This window comes from Triturus cristatus, chromosome 4_2 (genome assembly GCF_964204655.1).
Source record: "Triturus cristatus chromosome 4_2, aTriCri1.1, whole genome shotgun sequence".
In the NCBI taxonomy this organism is placed as follows: domain Eukaryota; kingdom Metazoa; phylum Chordata; class Amphibia; order Caudata; family Salamandridae; genus Triturus; species Triturus cristatus.
Window position 1 is genome coordinate 125,920,244 of NC_140586.1, and position 18,573 is coordinate 125,938,816.

Consider the following 18,573-nt stretch of genomic DNA (forward strand, 5'->3'; position numbering starts at 1 on the left):
GTCGATTACTAAGGTACAAAACCGGCCTTGGTCCTGAAGAGACCTCAAATGGATGGTTGAAACAAGTTATTTTCCTCAAAAAAAGAGTTTAATTAAAAATTCAGTCAATAAGTGGTCAATTAAATGACTGAGAAAGTGCCCCGACAAAATATGGTCTGAAACAACCCCCAAGTATTTGCAGAACACACGAGTCTTACTCCAAAAAGAATAAAAAAAATAATCTAATAAGGACTCTTGACAAAAGTACTAAACTGGTTTTCCCTGGTTTTATTTGAATCCTGTATATAAATTGAACATTTTCTGTTGAATAGGTTTTGAAACCGGTATTGTTACAGACAACACCTGTAAAGATGTTATACAGGTTGTTAGGATTGGTTTATGCTTCATGTAAAATTTGGTATATGTGATCTAAAGAGTTAGACAGAAAGAAATTAACAGGTCAAAAAGATTGGTAAAAAATTACCAAGGTTTCAGGTGATGAAAACCCTGCCCCCCCCTCCCCCCACCAAAAAGAGCGTGGTGAATTCCAGCAAGGGCATAATAGATCTTTTTATAAATTAAAAGCAATCTAGTTGTAGGCTAATGCAAAGGCCCAACCCCTTAAGTTAAGTTTGAACAAAGTTATGAAAATGACTGTCATTACATACTGACCCTTTAGAAAACATTGATAAAATGGTTGGCTGCTTCCCAGTGCTGCTGCTTCTTGACTTCCGTGAACTGCTTGGAGACTCTGGTGAAAGAAGACAGTTTCATAGTTAGATTCAGAAGTCCGAACAGAGCACTATACTAGTGAGCTTCAATACCAATACGCAAGAGCCAAAACAAAGTTCCATCTTTTGGACAGATACTTGTAAATACAGGTAACAAAGCTGACAAATAATCAAATTGTATCCCACATAGCTGTAAAGCAAGCAAGTAAATGCTGCTCAAATCGGAACCTGTAGACCAACATTCTTAGAAAGCTCTTGAGGAGAGCTAGCATCATAACTCTCAAAGTTGCAGACCGCTACTTTTGGACAAAGACAATTTTCTTGAAGTGAGTAGATACAAATTCCTCTCTTCCAAATGAAATATGCTGAAAGAAACTGTCCGTCGTCTGGGTGGTCATCTTGACCTTCGGAGCAGGTCTACAATTTGGATTTTAGGGCAAGGTCACCTATAACATTCAGAAAAGTTGTATAGAATTGTTTAGAGTATGCTAAATCAAGTTGTCATTCTACAAAGAATCTGCTAATAAGAATGTTTATAATGACCACCCAAGCTATGCCAAGGCCACTTGAAATGTTTGGTAAAGAAGCATTGATAAAAGTGCATGCTGAGAAGCATAGCAAACTGTTTAAAGGGAATGGCTTTAAGATCAGACTAAACGGGAAGAAAACAAAATTAAATTGTAGTTCTATCAATTGCACTTTAATTTGAAACTCAAGGAACAAATCACTACTTGAAACTTCAAACAGAAAGGCCACCGAAATGTTAGCTGCACGATATATAGTGTGCTTGATCCGTTTAAGACTATTTATATTTTTTAAATACTAGGTGCACACATACTTTGTACATTAACGCAAGGAGCAAAAAGCAAAAACACATTTTTTGCTTTAACTTTTAACCTTTAAACATTGTTGCCACATGAAAGCATCTTCTGTACAGGCACTATTTTTTACAAGAGTCCCTGTATTCAGTACAGACTAAAGTTTGAAGAAAAGAAAAAAAAAAAAAAAAAAAAAAAAAAACACGATTATGAAGCTGTGCTAGGAGTTGGCACAGCAACAATGGGAGGGGGGTGGTAACAGTAACGTTCACCGCTGCAGTTAACACACTAAAGGTTTGATTAAATAGAAAGGCTTATGCAATGTTACATTACTTTTATTCTCGGAACTGGATTTGCTCTTCCTCGCTTTACTTTTCTTGGACCCTGATGACACCGCCTCCTCCATCTCCACTGCACCATCCTCTCCCTCATGGCCATTTTTGCCAGATTCATCGTCACTTGCAGAGGCCCCATTTTCTGAACATCCATTTGTTTTCACTGTGTGCAGGGTGTCTCCGTTTTCTAGGTTGAGTTCTTTGCAAAGAAGTGCCCGCACTTTGGACAGGTAGCGTTCCTGTTCAGAGGAGTAGAAATTCTCATTGCATCACTAGCATATGAGAGGCAACACTTTCTGATCCCCTATGTATCCATTTCAAACACGAAATAAGTCAATAAAATTACTATGATGTTCACTCACTTTTAGGACCCACTACCCCCTCCACAGCTTATAAACTCTAGACTCGCTTATATAAATAACAATTGTACTTGGAAACAAACAAGATTAACTACTCCAAAAAGAAGTTTTGGCATTACATATCGGCACATACATGTTTACATTCGCACTCCTAGCTAGAAATATCACTATAAATTACCTCTGAAAGCTCCTCTTTATTCAGTTTAGTCTCCAAATCACTCAGCTGATCCTTTGCAGCGTCCTCCAGAAAGCTGTGCAGCAGTTTAAGCTTCTCTTTCAGGCATTCCTTTGGAAGGAGTTAACGATCAGGATCAGTTTAAGAGTTTCATTCAAGCATCCACCCATCACTACGCTGGTGCAGTGTCCCTTCCTTAAATGCACAACATTAAGCGTGCAACTTTAATAGCGTTTGGACAAAATGCAGAACACTGCGCTTTTGTGTTTAAGAATCAACAGCTCAGACACTACATAAAGAATTTACTTAACGATTAGTTTCAAACCTACAATGTTAACTGCACCCTTCATTGTGTAGATTAGAAAGGATTCGAATTAATGTTGATTGACATGCAGAAAGATAATACCTTTTCTGTCCGTCCATCTCCATCTTTCTCCAAGTCTTCAAGTCTGTGGGAACATTAAAGTCAAATTTGTAAACAGTCTTTCAATTCTCTTGAGCGAATCCATCACCCACTTTGCATATATTGTTTCTCAAAGCCCTCTTCTAGGTCCCTTTTCTTTGCAACTCTCATTTACTGGTACTTCCACTTTGTCTAGTTATACCACTGCAGCCCTTCGCACTACCAGAGTCCTCAGTCCCACTATCTGCGCCCCTCCCCCCCCCCCCCCCCACAATGGTGTTTATTTTTCACAAGTAATCACCATTCCCTTACTCCCATCCTTCTTTCAGTCATTCACAAAGCGGATCAGGAAAAAAAGTTTACATTTTCAACTTTTGCTTTTAAAAAATAAAGGATGTAACAATGTTTTAGCGGCAACAGAAATAGATAAGTATCAAATCAAAATAACTGTCAGCCATTTAAAAAGTACATGAAACAATCCATAAACATGCAATAAAAACTGAAAAGTATCAAGCACGCCTATACCAGACTACTTTTTTGACGCAGTCAATTAATTGGACAACCAATTACTGAAATACAACACTGGATATTAAGTTTCTATTACTGAATAGCCTTTGTAAGGGAAACTGTCAAGTTAGAGCGCCTTTAAATCAGGACTTTTCAAGTTGTCTGGACCATAAACTTAAGGATAGAGCAAGCATTTATTTACACAAATTCCATCAACAATCAACAGTCCCTACCAGTATTTGATGCCAAATAAAGGTTCAAGAAGATGGACAATTAGATATGTTCACTGGACAATTTAATTGAGCTTCTTATTGCAAAACTAGATTTCTCAAATATTAAAGTATCTGGAGGTAGCCACCGACCCAGCTATTACTATTTCTGTATTTTCAAAGGCAACATCCGTAAACAAATTACTCAATTGTTTAGAGGCAAGAGGGAAGCAAGATAACCTGCTAATAAACAAAGCAGCTTTTTAGCAAGACAAAAAAGCAGTTTGTTTTACTCAAGCGAAAGATAGTCACTAGTATGAAGGACTCTTCAATATGCAAAGGAGACAGGAGTAGAACGATAGCAGTAACAATAGACCTGTTAGCGTAAAAAGCAAGCAGTTTACTCCTGTACTTTTCATTCAAGTACTCTCATTCCAGCATAGCTCCCGTCCATGCACAGACAACAGTCTAAAAATCTTTCTTCCGCAGTGTAATCAGAGTCAACCCAAAACGGCCTCTGAGTGCTGGCAGCAGTCAATTTACTGTGCAAAGAGGGTAGATAGTAAATTAAGACAAAGTACACACTCGGGTGGTGTGTTAATATAGAAGCGAGCAGTCCAGTAACACATACATCCGTTAGGCCTGCGCAGAACTGTTGTAAAAAAAAAAAAAAAATTGTAAAAATATATACATTTTTTCAAATAAGTGGGACAAGAGGAAAGCAGAGCAGGGAAAGTCATGCACCCAATGAATTGCTAAAACCTTCCTCGTGTTTGCTCTAAGTTGGCAGGGTATGTGCCCAGACGTAGGAACCTTGCTCACTTTGCCAGTGGATTCAAGCTGGCCTGGCTAATGAGGGGTGTTACCCTGAATCCAGTCCCAGGATGCTTGTTTCCAGTCCAGGGAAGACCTGGCTTGGTAGTTCGGGCTGGACTGTTCCCATCAGGAACAGGGGCAAAACTGATTTGCACATGGCTGGGTCTAACCTGGGGTGGCAAAGTGAGCTAAAGAACGATGATGGATTCAACCCAGATGTGTGACTGGGGGTGGGTGTGGGCGTCTGAAAAGTTTCAGCGCTCTGTCCCATCTCCTTGTGTTTGCTTTGCTAAAACAAACACTGGGAAAGAAGTCAGGTGTTGCTTTTTATGAGTGCCAAGCTACTGGGTTTGACAATGCTTGTTTGGCAAGCACTTAGAGAAAAAAAATTACAAAATTATGAATATTACAACGTACTGGAGTTAAAGCAAACATCTTAAGTAACCTCAAAACATACACTGAATTCAGCATTTTCAATCTCCATAAAGCTATGGTTTACTTTGTAAAGTTTAAATGTCTTAACATTAAGATCCTGAGTTCAAAGGACAATGCTCGCAAAGGCCCAATCAATACAGAAGTGATGCATGCGCCAACTATGTGGCCCTCTGCAGTAGTCCAGGAATCAGCTCTATGTCCATTAGGGAGCAGAGACATCCAGCAGCAGCTCCTCCGTTATGGCAGAGGAGCACCTTTTGCTGGAGCCAGCTGATAAACATGTAAAATAAAATGAGTTTATTTTGTTTTTCATGACAGAGCGATCCCGAGTCTAGGATGGGGCAATTCTGACAGCAGCAAGCTGGAGGAGTGGTGGGCACTGCAAGTGCACATGACAGTCCAGCTGTCTTAGGACGGCCAAACCGACATACACACCAAGATCTCTCCAAGCCGCTGCATGGAGAACAGCAGGCACAGGGTTCCGTTCTCCAGTCAGGATGGACGGTGTATTTAAGGGAACTTTTTTGTACAGAGCACATTGAGCTCACGTATTTAAAGACCCTCATATGTGCTAATGACGTCATGAGAGCGCCTTGAAATATGTGAACTTTGGAGGAGCGCTGTACAAAAGCCCACATGCTGGGCTCGTTTTTCAAAGCGCCCCACCGGCTCCTGCAGACATCTAATTTTCAGTTATGCTAGTAATTACACCTCGTCTCAAATGCCCACTGCTTGCAAAGGCCTGAGCTTTGTGCAATATGTGCCATGCAGGCGATAAAACAAACTAAGTATATACCCTTTAGTCATACCCTGGCAAAAATACACAGGTTGTTGTGCGTTTGCAGACAAGCTGGGAGGGGGGGGGGGGAGGGAAGCCTCACATGAGAGAGAAAACAAGAACACATGCACTCACATGAAGGGATGAATCAAATACAGTAGTCCTCTAAATGCAAGCACTGGAAGAATACAAGTCAACCAGTCAAGATGATGGTAAAGTGGTGATGCTCTGTCAGAGTAAGAAACAAAGGCAGGCAACCCATTGAATTAGAAACAAACAAACGATAGAAACAGTAAAGGCAGCAAATGGACAAGACTACTGTAAGTTTTTGGTATGGTCCACTAGGCGTGTACCTTCAGGCAATACCTAAACATAGCTACCCGACATTCATAGTGGAAGTATACAAGTCATCCAACCAAAACTATGGTAAAGAAGCAGTGCTTAGATATGGGATAAACTAGAGTAGGGCAGAAAGTCATCAAGATCAGGAGCGGTGAACAGATACATTAGCAAGGTGGCGAATCAACACTGCTATGCATTGTAGACAAGCCTATGAAACACAGCCGAAGCACTGAAGTGAGACTTTAAAAGGAGCAAAATAAGAACTGCTGGAATATCTGAGTCACATTCTTTTAACTTTAGCTTAGAACCGATACCAGAACCTGCTATCAGACTGCTTCACAGAAAATACAGAGACTGAGAACTATATACAATTAAATAAATACGCAAACGGTAAGCAAACATATTGAAATCAGCATTAGCCCATTCACATAGTTATCAAGGAGAATTAGTAAGGGCAAACTAGTAGCACACATACAAGCCTCTGCGCAGTGCCTACACACTTGGGCGGCAGGACAAAATCGTGGTTTTGAACATCAATGCTACTGTCCGATTAAAACTCCCCCCTTCTCGAAAAAAATAAGTGTTTCCATTCACTCACGTTCCCTTTGCACGATCCACTGATGCAAGGGTTTATCGAGTGCACGAAACCTCTAGGCCCTTCACTTCTCCAGAAGCCCATCAGCTCCAAAACCCATTATCCATCAACTATGCCGTATGTTTGCTGGAGACGTACCAGACTTCCCAGCACCTTTAACGAGAGTAACCGTCTGATACATAGTTCCCACTCCTTAACTATTGGGATAGCACGAGTCAGCTGTCCCAGATGTACGTATACAGAGGTCAAACTGTTCCTCTTCCCATCGAGCAACTCCATCGCCCCTGAACGGCAACACGTCTAGACCAAATCTAAATTTCCAACGAACCAACTGCCCAGACCATACAACTGCCCAATGCATAACAACTCAAAGATCCGCCTCTATGGAGAAGACATTAACTTAACCCACAACACGCCACTAGCGACGCTAACTTGACAGCGCTTCAAGATGCGGAAACCACTGCTGGTACCTCATTTGGGTTTACTTCATGAAGTCATTCAACGTGGAGACAACTGACAATCCGCTACAATACGAGAGACAGGAGAAAACACTTTACCTTAATAGCATGCAGCTCAATGCAACATACATACCAGCACTAGTGATTGTAAACTTATAAAATGCAATGCTACCATAGCACTTACAGAGTGCCCCAAACAAGTTAAATAGGAAAATGTAATTCTATCTGTTTCTATAAACCCCGCCGCCCACCCCACGCTTCACTAAAGTTGACGCTTAGGGGGGTAAACTTGTAGACCAAGCGTGGCCATTTAATAGACGGGGTTAGCTAAACTGTAGAGGGTCTGTCAAGACATGTAACCACCCACATACCAAGTCCATCTCAATGGGAAAAAATCATACATCTTAAAGTACATGGCCAACAACCAATATACCCTTAAAGCCTCATCGACGCCCAGAGGCGGTCTCAAGAAACTTATTTCTTCATGCAAGTATGAAGTTTAGGGCCGTTCGCTTATAGTGTAGCGTCTGACATGTGACAGCTCACACGTTTAAGAGGCAGTATCGTGTTAGATCCCCTGTCTCCACTTTTGGACCTGCCGACAATTGGCTTTGTATCTCAAGGGAGGCGAGAGATGCAGCCAACAGGTGGGTGCCGCGCGCCGCTCCATGGTTCTACAGTAGAGCTGCGCGAGGCGGCAGCTACTATTGCTCCTGCCTTTAACACCAGCGCGCTGACTGCCAACAGACGAGATGCTCGCGGGAGGCGCCCTTACCGCTTCCGGACGTCCGCGGGCAGACAGGGGGAAGGGACTGTCTTGGCCGGCATGGCTGACTGGTTCTGATTCAGTAGGCACTTCCAATGTGGACCTCTGGCAAACTGGTATAAAAAAAATTAAGGATGCGTATGTACACTGATTAAAAACAAGAGGCCAAACTGCCGAGTAACAGAAGAGGTGTGCGCGCGGCGGGAATCTTTATAATGGCCTCATCCGGGAGCCTACGGGAAAGCGCGCGCCGGACTGTGTTTTTTTCGCGCGGGAAAGGATGAAGGGAGGCGGGGAGGCGAGAAGGTGGCTAGCGGACTGTACCACCAGAATGACGTGGGGTGTTACTGTGCAGGATTGTAAAACGAGATCCATAGCCATGACCTTTCCGCCCCATAAACGTTGTGTTCTTTTGTTAATCACCGAAATAACTATATGGAAGTCGATTTCTCTCATGGGCATTCGAAAATGTTTTATGAATGTGCAGTAGAGACGTCACGGCTGCCCCTATTTTGGTTCATACCAGGTTTTCAACAACAAAGTTGTGCGACCAGACCGGAAAACGTAACCAGATGGGCCGGGCTTCGTTCCTGCTACTGAAAGGGATAATTCCGCTCGTTGACCCGCTGTTCTTTACATCAGATTGACATCACCCCGTTTCAAAATGGCCATCGGTGGAGCTTCTGGGTATTCTTACTTTTTTGGGTTTGACGACCGTTGCCACGCAAGGTTTATTCGCTGTTAACAGGGGAGGATTGCCCACCAATATACTGTGGTTCAGCTGAAGTGCGAACGTGAAAATTAGCCCTATCCAAGATGGCCGCATTCTCGCCTGTTTTGAGGGTGATGTAGTTGTTTTGAACGGGAAAACGTTATATTTCAAGATGACAACTGTTTTGAACCATTGGAATTTTGTTGGAACGATTCAGTCCCTATGTAGATGTTCGTATAATGCAAAGGTCAACATAGACACTTTAGTTTAAATATGCCATTGTGAAAGTCTCTAAAGTGTTTTTTAATAGCGCAAACCTGGACATTGACCAATTTACAACAAAACCATTCCGAGTTACACATCTTTTGAGGTACAGGAAGGGGGCGTGGAGTTTTTTGTTATTGTTGCAGTTTTAAAAGCAATTTGATCCAAAGCTATGGGAGCGCTTTACATGTGCACCATGTTACAAGGATACATTCATTTTTTGGGAGGCATGTGGAGATTAAATACATTTGCCCAGAATCACTGGCTGTTGAGCCAACACAGAGGTTCACCATGGCCAAAGTGGGTAGCTCTGACTGTTATGCCACATCCTTCTTTTGACACGAATTGTAGCCGTAGGAGCAAGAGCTGCCTACTTTGGGATGGGAAAAGCAAGCTCAAATTCTATGTCAGGACCGGAGGCTCTGATTATGCTTCTCTTTCTTATTTTTTTACAGCAGCCAATACGATTCATCAATGTGAAAACACTACGTTTCCAATGAACACCAATCAACATAGTTACATGTACCAATCATACAGCCCTCAGGCCTATATAATCGCAAAATGCGATTTTACATTCTCTTTGCTACTACGTAGCCAGTTGAGCGTCTCATTTTCAATATACATGTGGATTAGCTTGATTACTGTGCTAGGCTATTTTTTTTTTGGTTAACTAGACACTGCTACTAACACACCTAAGAAACTGTTTGAAATGATCAGAAACCAATCTACCTGCATAAGCGATCTTTTTTCCACAAACAACAATGCACCCCCTAATTGTGAAATCTTTGCCTCCTTTTTCGCTGAAAAAACATTGCAAATTATTAGTGATATTGAGACCGTTCTTGAACTAGTTCCACACCAACCCCTCCTACACCCATCCACAATGGATAATGAAGCCTGGCTGTATAATCGCCTCATCGGACCCAAAAATAATACCTCCTGGTCTAGCTTCATAACCCTTGATGAGATTGGCACTCTAAATCTACTCCTTGAAATATTCTAACCACTTTATTTGACCCCCTCCCTTCCAAACTCCTAAATGAGTCCATTTATCCCTACTACAACTTTGGATTAGGAAAATCAATACCTCTCTGACCCAAGGCTCCCTACCCGACTGCCTTAAAATTGGTCGGGTTACCCCTATTCTAAAAAACCCCAGCTTTGACTAGTCTAACCCCAACAACTACCACCCCAACAACTACTGCCCCAACTCCAACATCTCTACTCTGGCCAAACTCCTATAAATATGCGTGCAATTACAGCTCCACAATCACATTGAACAATTCCAACTCCTAGACCACTGTCAATCTGGCTTCTGATAGGGGCATAGCAACAAATCTGCTAACACACCTAAGAAACTGTTTGAAATGATCAGAAACCAATCTACCTGCATAAGCGATCTTTTTTCCACAAACAACAATGCACCCCCTAATTGTGAAATCTTTGCCTCCTTTTTCGCTGAAAAAACATTGCAAATTATTAGTGATATTGAGACCGTTCTTGAACTAGTTCCACACCAACCCCTCCTACACCCATCCACAATGGATAATGAAGCCTGGCTGTATAATCGCCTCATCGGACCCAAAAATAATACCTCCTGGTCTAGCTTCATAACCCTTGATGAGATTGGCACTCTAAATCTACTCCTTGAAATATTCTAACCACTTTATTTGACCCCCTCCCTTCCAAACTCCTAAATGAGTCCATTTATCCCTACTACAACTTTGGATTAGGAAAATCAATACCTCTCTGACCCAAGGCTCCCTACCCGACTGCCTTAAAATTGGTCGGGTTACCCCTATTCTAAAAAACCCCAGCTTTGACTAGTCTAACCCCAACAACTACCACCCCAACAACTACTGCCCCAACTCCAACATCTCTACTCTGGCCAAACTCCTATAAATATGCGTGCAATTACAGCTCCACAATCACATTGAACAATTCCAACTCCTAGACCACTGTCAATCTGGCTTCTGATAGGGGCATAGCAACAAATCTGCCATGATCCACATTGTCTGGGATGCCCTTCACTCACTCGACTAGAATGAATCTTGCCGGCAGATACTACTGGACCTGTCAGCAGCCTTTGACACCATCAACCATGCTACTCTGTCTGACCTTCTAGAACATAGGATGGACCTCTCGGACACAGTGCTAAAATATTTCTCCTCTTTTGTACACAACAGATCGCAGCACTCCCTCATCAATTACACTCTTTCTGATCAGTCTCCTAGGCTCTATCCTCTCCCAGACTTTGTTCAACCTCTACATGGAGCCCCTTATTGAAATCCTTAAATCCTCCCAAATCTCCTACCATATGTATGGTGATGACACCCATCTCTACGTGAGAATAACCTCCCTCGAGAACATCTACACCCTCAATAACACCCTAACAATATCACAACAATGACAGGCTCCTAACCAACTCAAACTCAATGCTCTTAAAACTGAATTCTTACTGCTCGCACCACCCACTACCACCCCTAATGTCAAGACCGGCTCCCTCATTTTTCTGCCTCGTATTGCACCCATCAAATCCCTAGTTATAACCTTAGACAAAAACGTCTCCATGCAAAAACCCATCAGTATCATCACTAGATGAGCCAACCATCAGTTGCATATCCATAGAAAACTAAAACCTTTCCTAACTGGCTGACCTTTCAACTGCAACTCATGCACTAGGCTGAAATTGGCCCAGGAAAGCAGAGCTATGCAGCCCCTCCCCAAACAAATACAAGTATAATAAAAATAAAAACACCGGGAAGTTCCTGGAGGCCGCGCTACCTTTCAACACCACTCTGCAAACTCACCTCCTGGCAAACAACTGGTAGGGGGATAAAGTCCCATTGGCTGCAGTGGGTCCTTGGGGGCCAATAAGCCCACCGTTTATCTCCAGTAGGTCCCAAACAGTGGGAGTGATGAGTGGACTTCAGAGGCCACGCCCTCTTTCTCCACCACTCTGCAAACGCGTTTCCTGGCAAACTGCTGGTTGAGGGATGAAGTTCCTTTGGCTCCAGAAGGTACTTGGGGCCAACAAGCCCTCCTGTTACCTCCAGAAAGTCCCACACAGCGGGATAGCTGAGAGATTTTTGGAGGCCACTCCCCTTTTTTCCATCACTCTGCAAACGCACCTCCTGGAAAACTACGGGTTGGTGGATGAAGTCCCCTTCGAAGCTGAGGGTCTATGGTGGCCAACAAACCCTCCTGTTACCTCCTTATAAATCCCACAGAGCGCAATTGCTGAGAAGATCTTGGAGGCCATGCCCCCTTTCTCCACCAGTCTGCAAACGCGCCTACTGGCCCACAGCTGGTTGGGGGATAAAGTCCCCTTGGCTCTAGAATGTCCTTAGTGCCAACACACCCTCCTGTTACCTTCAGTAAGTCCCTGTGGAAAGCCACCCCCGTATATGATGTCCACTTATTTAAGTGGGCACCCTGCACCAGGCCAGACAACCCTTATGGTGATTTAAGAGGTCTTAGACAGCCTTAGAAAGCTCTCTGGTAGCTGTGGAGAGCAGCCTTCAGGCTTAGTCCAGGAGGAGTGTAAACAGCTTGTTTTACCAGAATGCAATCTGGTAGTATAGATTAAGTGAAACAGAACTACACCAAGTGTTTATAAAAATATGTATTTATTATAGAATACTCTCTAGTACGTTTCAGTATCTCCAACAGAGAGATAAACTCAATACGTTAGCAAAGAAACACAGTAAATAGCACAAAATAAACAGTGACCCCAGGGGGGAACCAAACCATATACTAAGAAAGTGGTATAAGAACCATGACTTGAGTCATGACAGTGTCGAGAGGATGTAGAAGGTCTGGGCCCCAAGGAACCACCCAAGGTGAGTAGATAGGGACCCCACAGAGAGCGTGTGCAGTGTGGAAACACGACCGTGTGTTCCGTACAACTCTATGTGCAAGTTGCGGTTGAATTTTTAAAGATTAAGGACCCTTTCCAGTGAACCCTGAAGAAACCCCATGGAAGACAGAAGGTTGGAGAGCGACCCCACCCATGGATACCCTAGTACCCACATTACCTATACCAGGGAAGCCTGGTGCATACGTGTGAAGTGGTGTCGGAAACTGCAGTTGAACCCAATGGAGGACTTCAGGAGAGTGCCGCTGGCGAAGATAGAGAAAGTGTCTGGTGGAACCCAAGGATGGATTCCTTATGAGAGATACCTGCAAGCAGAGGGGACCGAGTCTTTGTCACTCAGGAGTGACCGGGAGACTTGGAAGACAAATGCCTTCCTATGTCGGGTGTTGCAGGATAGATGATGATGACCTTGATTCTGCAACTGTGAGGACCAGGCGACGCTGTGGAGGACCAGGAGCCATACACAAGCTGTACCCCCAAGGATGTCGAGTGCTGAGGGATCGGTGTCCAGCAGGAGCTCCAACAAGCCCTGACAAAGGCAAACCACCCAGGAATCAAAGAAGGAGCAACGTCGGGACCAGCAAGGTCCTGGGGACTCAGCAACGTCAGGTGAGTCAGGGCAGGCCTGAGCAATCAGGGGAGCCCAAAAGAAACAAAGGTGACCCTCAAATGGACCCACTGGCCGGAAGCACTGGAGTCGCAAGAGGACCTCGAGCAACTCACCAAAAGATGCAGGCCACAATGCACGCGATGTGGTGTGGCTGAAGAATCTGGTCACTGGAGGTACTTAAGGTTGGAGCTACTTGGAGCCTGAAGATCTTCTTGCAAATAAGTCAACAAGCCTTTGCAACTGCAAGTTGGACTCTGTGCAAGGGGGTTCAGTTATTGCAACCCCCACGAGGGATGCTGGCCTCAACCTTGGTGAGAGGGCAGGGCAGGCCTTGGGAGCAGTGGAAAACCACCACATGTGTTGCAGAGCCCACAGAGTCCGGAGGAGCTCAGGATCGGCAGACCGGTCGACTTAGTTGCGATGTCTGCGGATGCAGGGGAGTGACTCCTTTACTCCAAGGGAGATTTCTTCAGGTGTCTTTTATGCTTCACAGGCCTTGGAATGGTACTGTATGATGCACATGCACAGACGATGCAGCAGACTTGCAAGGAAACAAAGTCAGGTCCAAACGAAGTCCAGCAAAGTCCAGAGTGCCCAGACGGTAGAAGTGCAGTGGTGTCTGATCTGAATCTTATCCCACAACGAATCTAGGGACCTACACCCAGGTAAGACCTCAAGTGCCCTAGGGAAAGGGTTGGTAAGATTCGGGGGACCCTCCCAGGGGAGGGTCTGGACAGGGGGGAGGTTACTACCATGTCCTTCCTCCAGTGTCGTGCCAGAGCAGGAGCTAACGTCTCTCAGTGAACTGGACTATGCACTGGGACACCAAGAGTGCTCCTCATGCAAACTTTCTGACACCCGGTCCCAATACACTAAATCCGTCTGGGAGGTGGCCACACCTTCCTGTGACAGGATGCCTATTGTTCCACCTTCCCCTGCTTGAGCTTGGCTCAGCAGCAGGAGGGCAGAAATGTGTCTCTGGCTGGCAGCAACCATTTTGTGCTGTCCGGGACTAGAATGTTGGCACCGGGAGCGCTAAGAGCTTAACTGAGGGCTCTTCCAGTGCTTGAAATCATACCTCCCACACCGTTTATGGTGTTGGGGTATGATTCCAACATGTTTGATACCAAACATGATAGGATTCGTTGCAGCCGTTTTCGAGATGGTCATCACGTAATTACGAGGTGTCCCCTATATAGTATATGGCTGCTTCACTGACAACCCCGGAGAATGGATTCCGTAGGCTGCAGGGGTGTCCTCCTCATGCAGGGGCACCCTCTCACTTAGAACCAAGCACCCTGCCTTCAGGATTGCAAAGGCCTGCTATAGGGGTGACTTATAGATTTTTAGTGCAGTGACCTTTACATAAAGGAAATCTATATCTGAAGTCAGTGGTGCAAGCACCAATTTAAACAGGCTATATTGGTAGGCCTGTAGTTCCGTTTTGCATGATCTCTCATGGGTGGCATAATACATGCTTCAGCCCATGGGAGACCTCTGGGGTACCTATGCCCTGGGTATCTTAGTACCATATACTAGGGACTTATAAGGGTACCACAATATCTAATCTGGGATGTACCTAAGTACTGAACACAACAGTTTAGGGAGAAAGCAGATAGACTGGGGTCCTGATTAGCAGGGTCCCAGTCAGACTAGTTAAAATACAGCTTAAAACCAGGCAAAAAGTGGGGGGTAACCATGCAGAAGGATCCTACCTTCCTACAGTCCCACACAGTGGAATTGCTGAGAGGTCTTCGGAGGCCATGCCCCCTTTCTCTACCACTCTGCAAGCGCGCCTCCGGGTGCACGGCTGGTTGGGAGATGACGTCCTCTTGGTTTCTGAGGGTTCTTGGGGGCCCAGAATCCTTCCTGTTACCGCCAGTGTAGTCGGAAAAGCAGGATTCCTGAGAGCTTGTCGGAGGCCACGTCCCCTTTTCCACCACTCTGCGAACGCGGCTAGGAGTTAAAAAAACACAGAAATTTACTTAAAAACCAAAGGTTACTGGGTCGTTATGGTTCTGAAGTAGAATTTAAAAAAACGTATAAATTCACAGAAAAAAACAGAGGTTACAGGGACGTTATAGTTAGGCTCAGATTTCACTCCTACAAAACCGTTGAAATTTAGCAGTTATAGTTACCTGAGCTAACTATAACTTGCGCCTCGCAATGCACTGCTTATGACGTCACATACTACATCACTCATGACATAGTCGGAGACATCACTGGTGACATCTAAAATGACTTCACTGATTTGATCTCTGCTTTATCTGTTTGCATCTGTTTGTTATTTTAAGTTGACATATAGTCATATGTTGCAAACAAAGTATGTTTGCTTCTGTGATGTACCTGTAATATTTCGAATAGTTTAAAATATCTGTGGCAGTGCCCTACTTACTTCCAATATATTTTTATATGGATATTTTCCAGTGATAATTCCTACTCCCCCTCTTTTGTATTTGTGTGATGTTATGTCTTTTTATGCATTATCTGGAATGTTTAATGTCTAGTGGTGTTCTTTCAGGCTTATACATATTGATGTCTCATATTGTGAGGACAAGGACAAATGCCTGTTTGAGCCTGTTCGAGAATGGTTGGGACTATGGCCAGAAATGCTGCCCAATTTCATAAACATCAGCACCCACCCTATCCCATCCATATCCAGAGTAACACATTCACAGCACATGTACTCTACTCATTCACTACAAACTAACCCAATGCAAAGTTCAATGTCTCAGCACCCAGTACAAAACTCCAGAAATATACACCCTTATTTCCCAACTACCCCGCATTTCCACCATCACCAACAAACAGTACATAACTCTATCCTATACCACTAACCAATCCACTCATCACAAACACCACCTAAATCTACACCACACATAACTATATCCCATCCAGACACACACTCCCTGCACAAATTACTCCTAACAGACCCCTGTTTGTCACTAACAAACCTATACTTAGCCTTCCATCTTTACCCCCACCAATACCCTCCTCTTTTTTCTACCACAATAACACAACACTCACACTCCACTGCACCACACATATCACCTCTTGCAGCAATCAAGTCTAAGACAAACACTTTACTTTACTTTATCCCCTCTTACACACAACATACACTCTACTCACAAACATATCACCACCCCTTTACCATACAACTTTCACTCACAAACAATACTATACTAACAAATTCATTAAATAAAACAAATACATCAGCACCTCCTTTCACTACTCCCCAAAATATAACATGCACACCAGCATAACAAAATCTCTCAAGCTCAACTCCACATAATACTTTCCATCACAAACTACAAACACACACCCACTTTTCAGACTACACAAATGAATAAACTCCCATTCCAAGCTTTCTCTCTTCCACCCCACCTAACACATATACAGCAAAACAGCAACTCTCTTTTAACCGCCTCTCCTCCATTGGACAATTTAGAACCTTACTATATGACCCACATGCTGCATCACCACCCCTAACGCATACACCTCCCACCTTAAACAGACGCAAACAAAATAAGCAACATGCCACACCTCACAACTTTGGTTCTCTATGTCTACTGCACAACAAGGTTACACTACAAAAACAACACAGTGCACCAACTCACTCTCAACCACCATCTCCACCACCTACACACGCAGACCCATAAAAATGACTTCTTAGCCTGCTGGACGAGGAAAGCGATACAGAACAGCTACATGATTGCTATCCTCATACAGCTAATACCAATACTAAGGACACACCTACTACAAGCCCACAAAAGACTGCTCACTCTTCTACAAAACAGAGTCACACTATCACCAAAGCACATTCTCTAAACTGTCTACTAATAAGTGCTCAATGGCTCTCTAAAAACTAACATCACATCTACGACCTTCTCATTGACGCAAAACCTGACATACTCTTCATAACTGAATCATTGTTGGTAGATGATATGGCTTCAGTCCTGCATGAAGCAGTTCCTCTAGGCTAGCAAACGATCACCCAAAATCGTATAGGCAAAAAAGGAGGTGGCCTAGGTGTTGTGCTCAGACAAACATTACATATCAATAAGTTGATGACGTCTCCATAGAAGATTGTAAGTCCCTTTTCACCAGATGCAATCCTACACCATCTTCCTCCTGTAACTTCCTGCTCCTTTACAGACCTCCACCTAGCAATGCAACATTTCCAGACACAGTTTCAAACCTGATAACACTACACTCCAAAATATGTATTCTGGATGACCTTAACATTTGGTTTGACAAACCCAATATGCCCCATCTGAAAGCAATCATCGCTGGCCTAGACGCACTGAACCTGCATCCGATCGTCCACATACCCACACACATCTCTGAACACATCCTCGATGTCATGTTTGCAAATACAGAACTAGTTAGCTTTCAAACAATTACTCCACTAACATATTCAGCACCATTTGCTTGCTTTCCAATATAAAAGAACACTATGCAACATACGTAAAACAACCATACGTACATCCACCTATCGACCAGGGAACAAACTCAATTTAGAACACTTAGAAACACAACTAACATCTAGCACCTGGATCGATTCTGAACTCCACTCCCCTTCTGATTGATTGCTGATTGATTGCAGCTGAGTTCAGCATGTGAGCAGCAGAGGAGGTGGCGGAGGGCGGAGTGGAGAACCCAAAAAAAAAAAACCACGAGAAACGCTGAACCACGAGCCGCAACCGGGAAAACCCGACGCAGATGGGACAAGGCTGATGAGCGGTGAGTGGTGTGCGGCAGGTGTGCAGGATTTGGAACGTGGACTGCTGTGCCCGGGGAAGGTAGGCGGCGGAGCTGCTCTGGTCCTGGTGTTTTTTTGTCCCTGTGGCGCTGTTGACCGTAGTGCGCTGAGGGTGCCGGGTTGTGTTTTGTGTTCAGCCGAGGTGATGCCCTCGGCCTCTGGATTCCTGGCGGTGGTGCCGGCTCTATTACTTTTGCTATCTAAGAAGAGACTGGGATTGTTATTGCCGGCGTGGACAGATCACCAGGGACTTTGCTGTTGAAGGTCTCGGATGGACAGATAGATCTGTGGCAATCGAGCAGAAAATCATCTTATATCATTACATACCTTCTTAAACCCGCTACAATACCTTGATTTCTATTCTCCTTTGGATTAGTCTTCATAAAAGTTTAATTAGAAAGTTTAACATCTAGTTTTACCTTGTACCATTAGAAGAAAAAAACCTGCTAAATAGTGTATTCATTTTTAAAAAAAAACTACCGCACCTGCTTAGATTCAGTATGGCTTAGAAAATACTAAGATCTCGTACCATATTTATGAAAAGACTCGGAACACAGTAAGCCACACGAATTAATGCAGGAAAGAAGGCTCCCATAGGACATGTGCTAAGGAACGTGGAAATAAAGCAATTTTTCCCAAAAA

General features: G+C 43.9%; 1 protein-coding gene across 1 annotated transcript in view; it reads right to left on the reverse strand.

Moving 5' to 3' along the window:
* The window catches only part of DNMT1 (DNA methyltransferase 1), a 110,516-nt gene extending 102,531 nt beyond the window's left edge, over positions 1-7,985 (reverse strand). The window contains exons 1-5 of the mRNA XM_085600772.1: positions 7,716-7,985; positions 2,804-2,846; positions 2,401-2,508; positions 1,862-2,102; positions 652-730 (exon numbers count right to left, since the gene is read on the reverse strand). Of these exons, the coding sequence (XP_085456898.1) occupies positions 652-730; positions 1,862-2,102; positions 2,401-2,508; positions 2,804-2,846; positions 7,716-7,768 (524 nt within the window). The 5' untranslated portion in view covers positions 7,769-7,985. The remainder of the gene's footprint in view (positions 1-651; positions 731-1,861; positions 2,103-2,400; positions 2,509-2,803; positions 2,847-7,715) is intronic.
* Between the last annotated feature and the right edge of the window lie 10,588 nt (positions 7,986-18,573).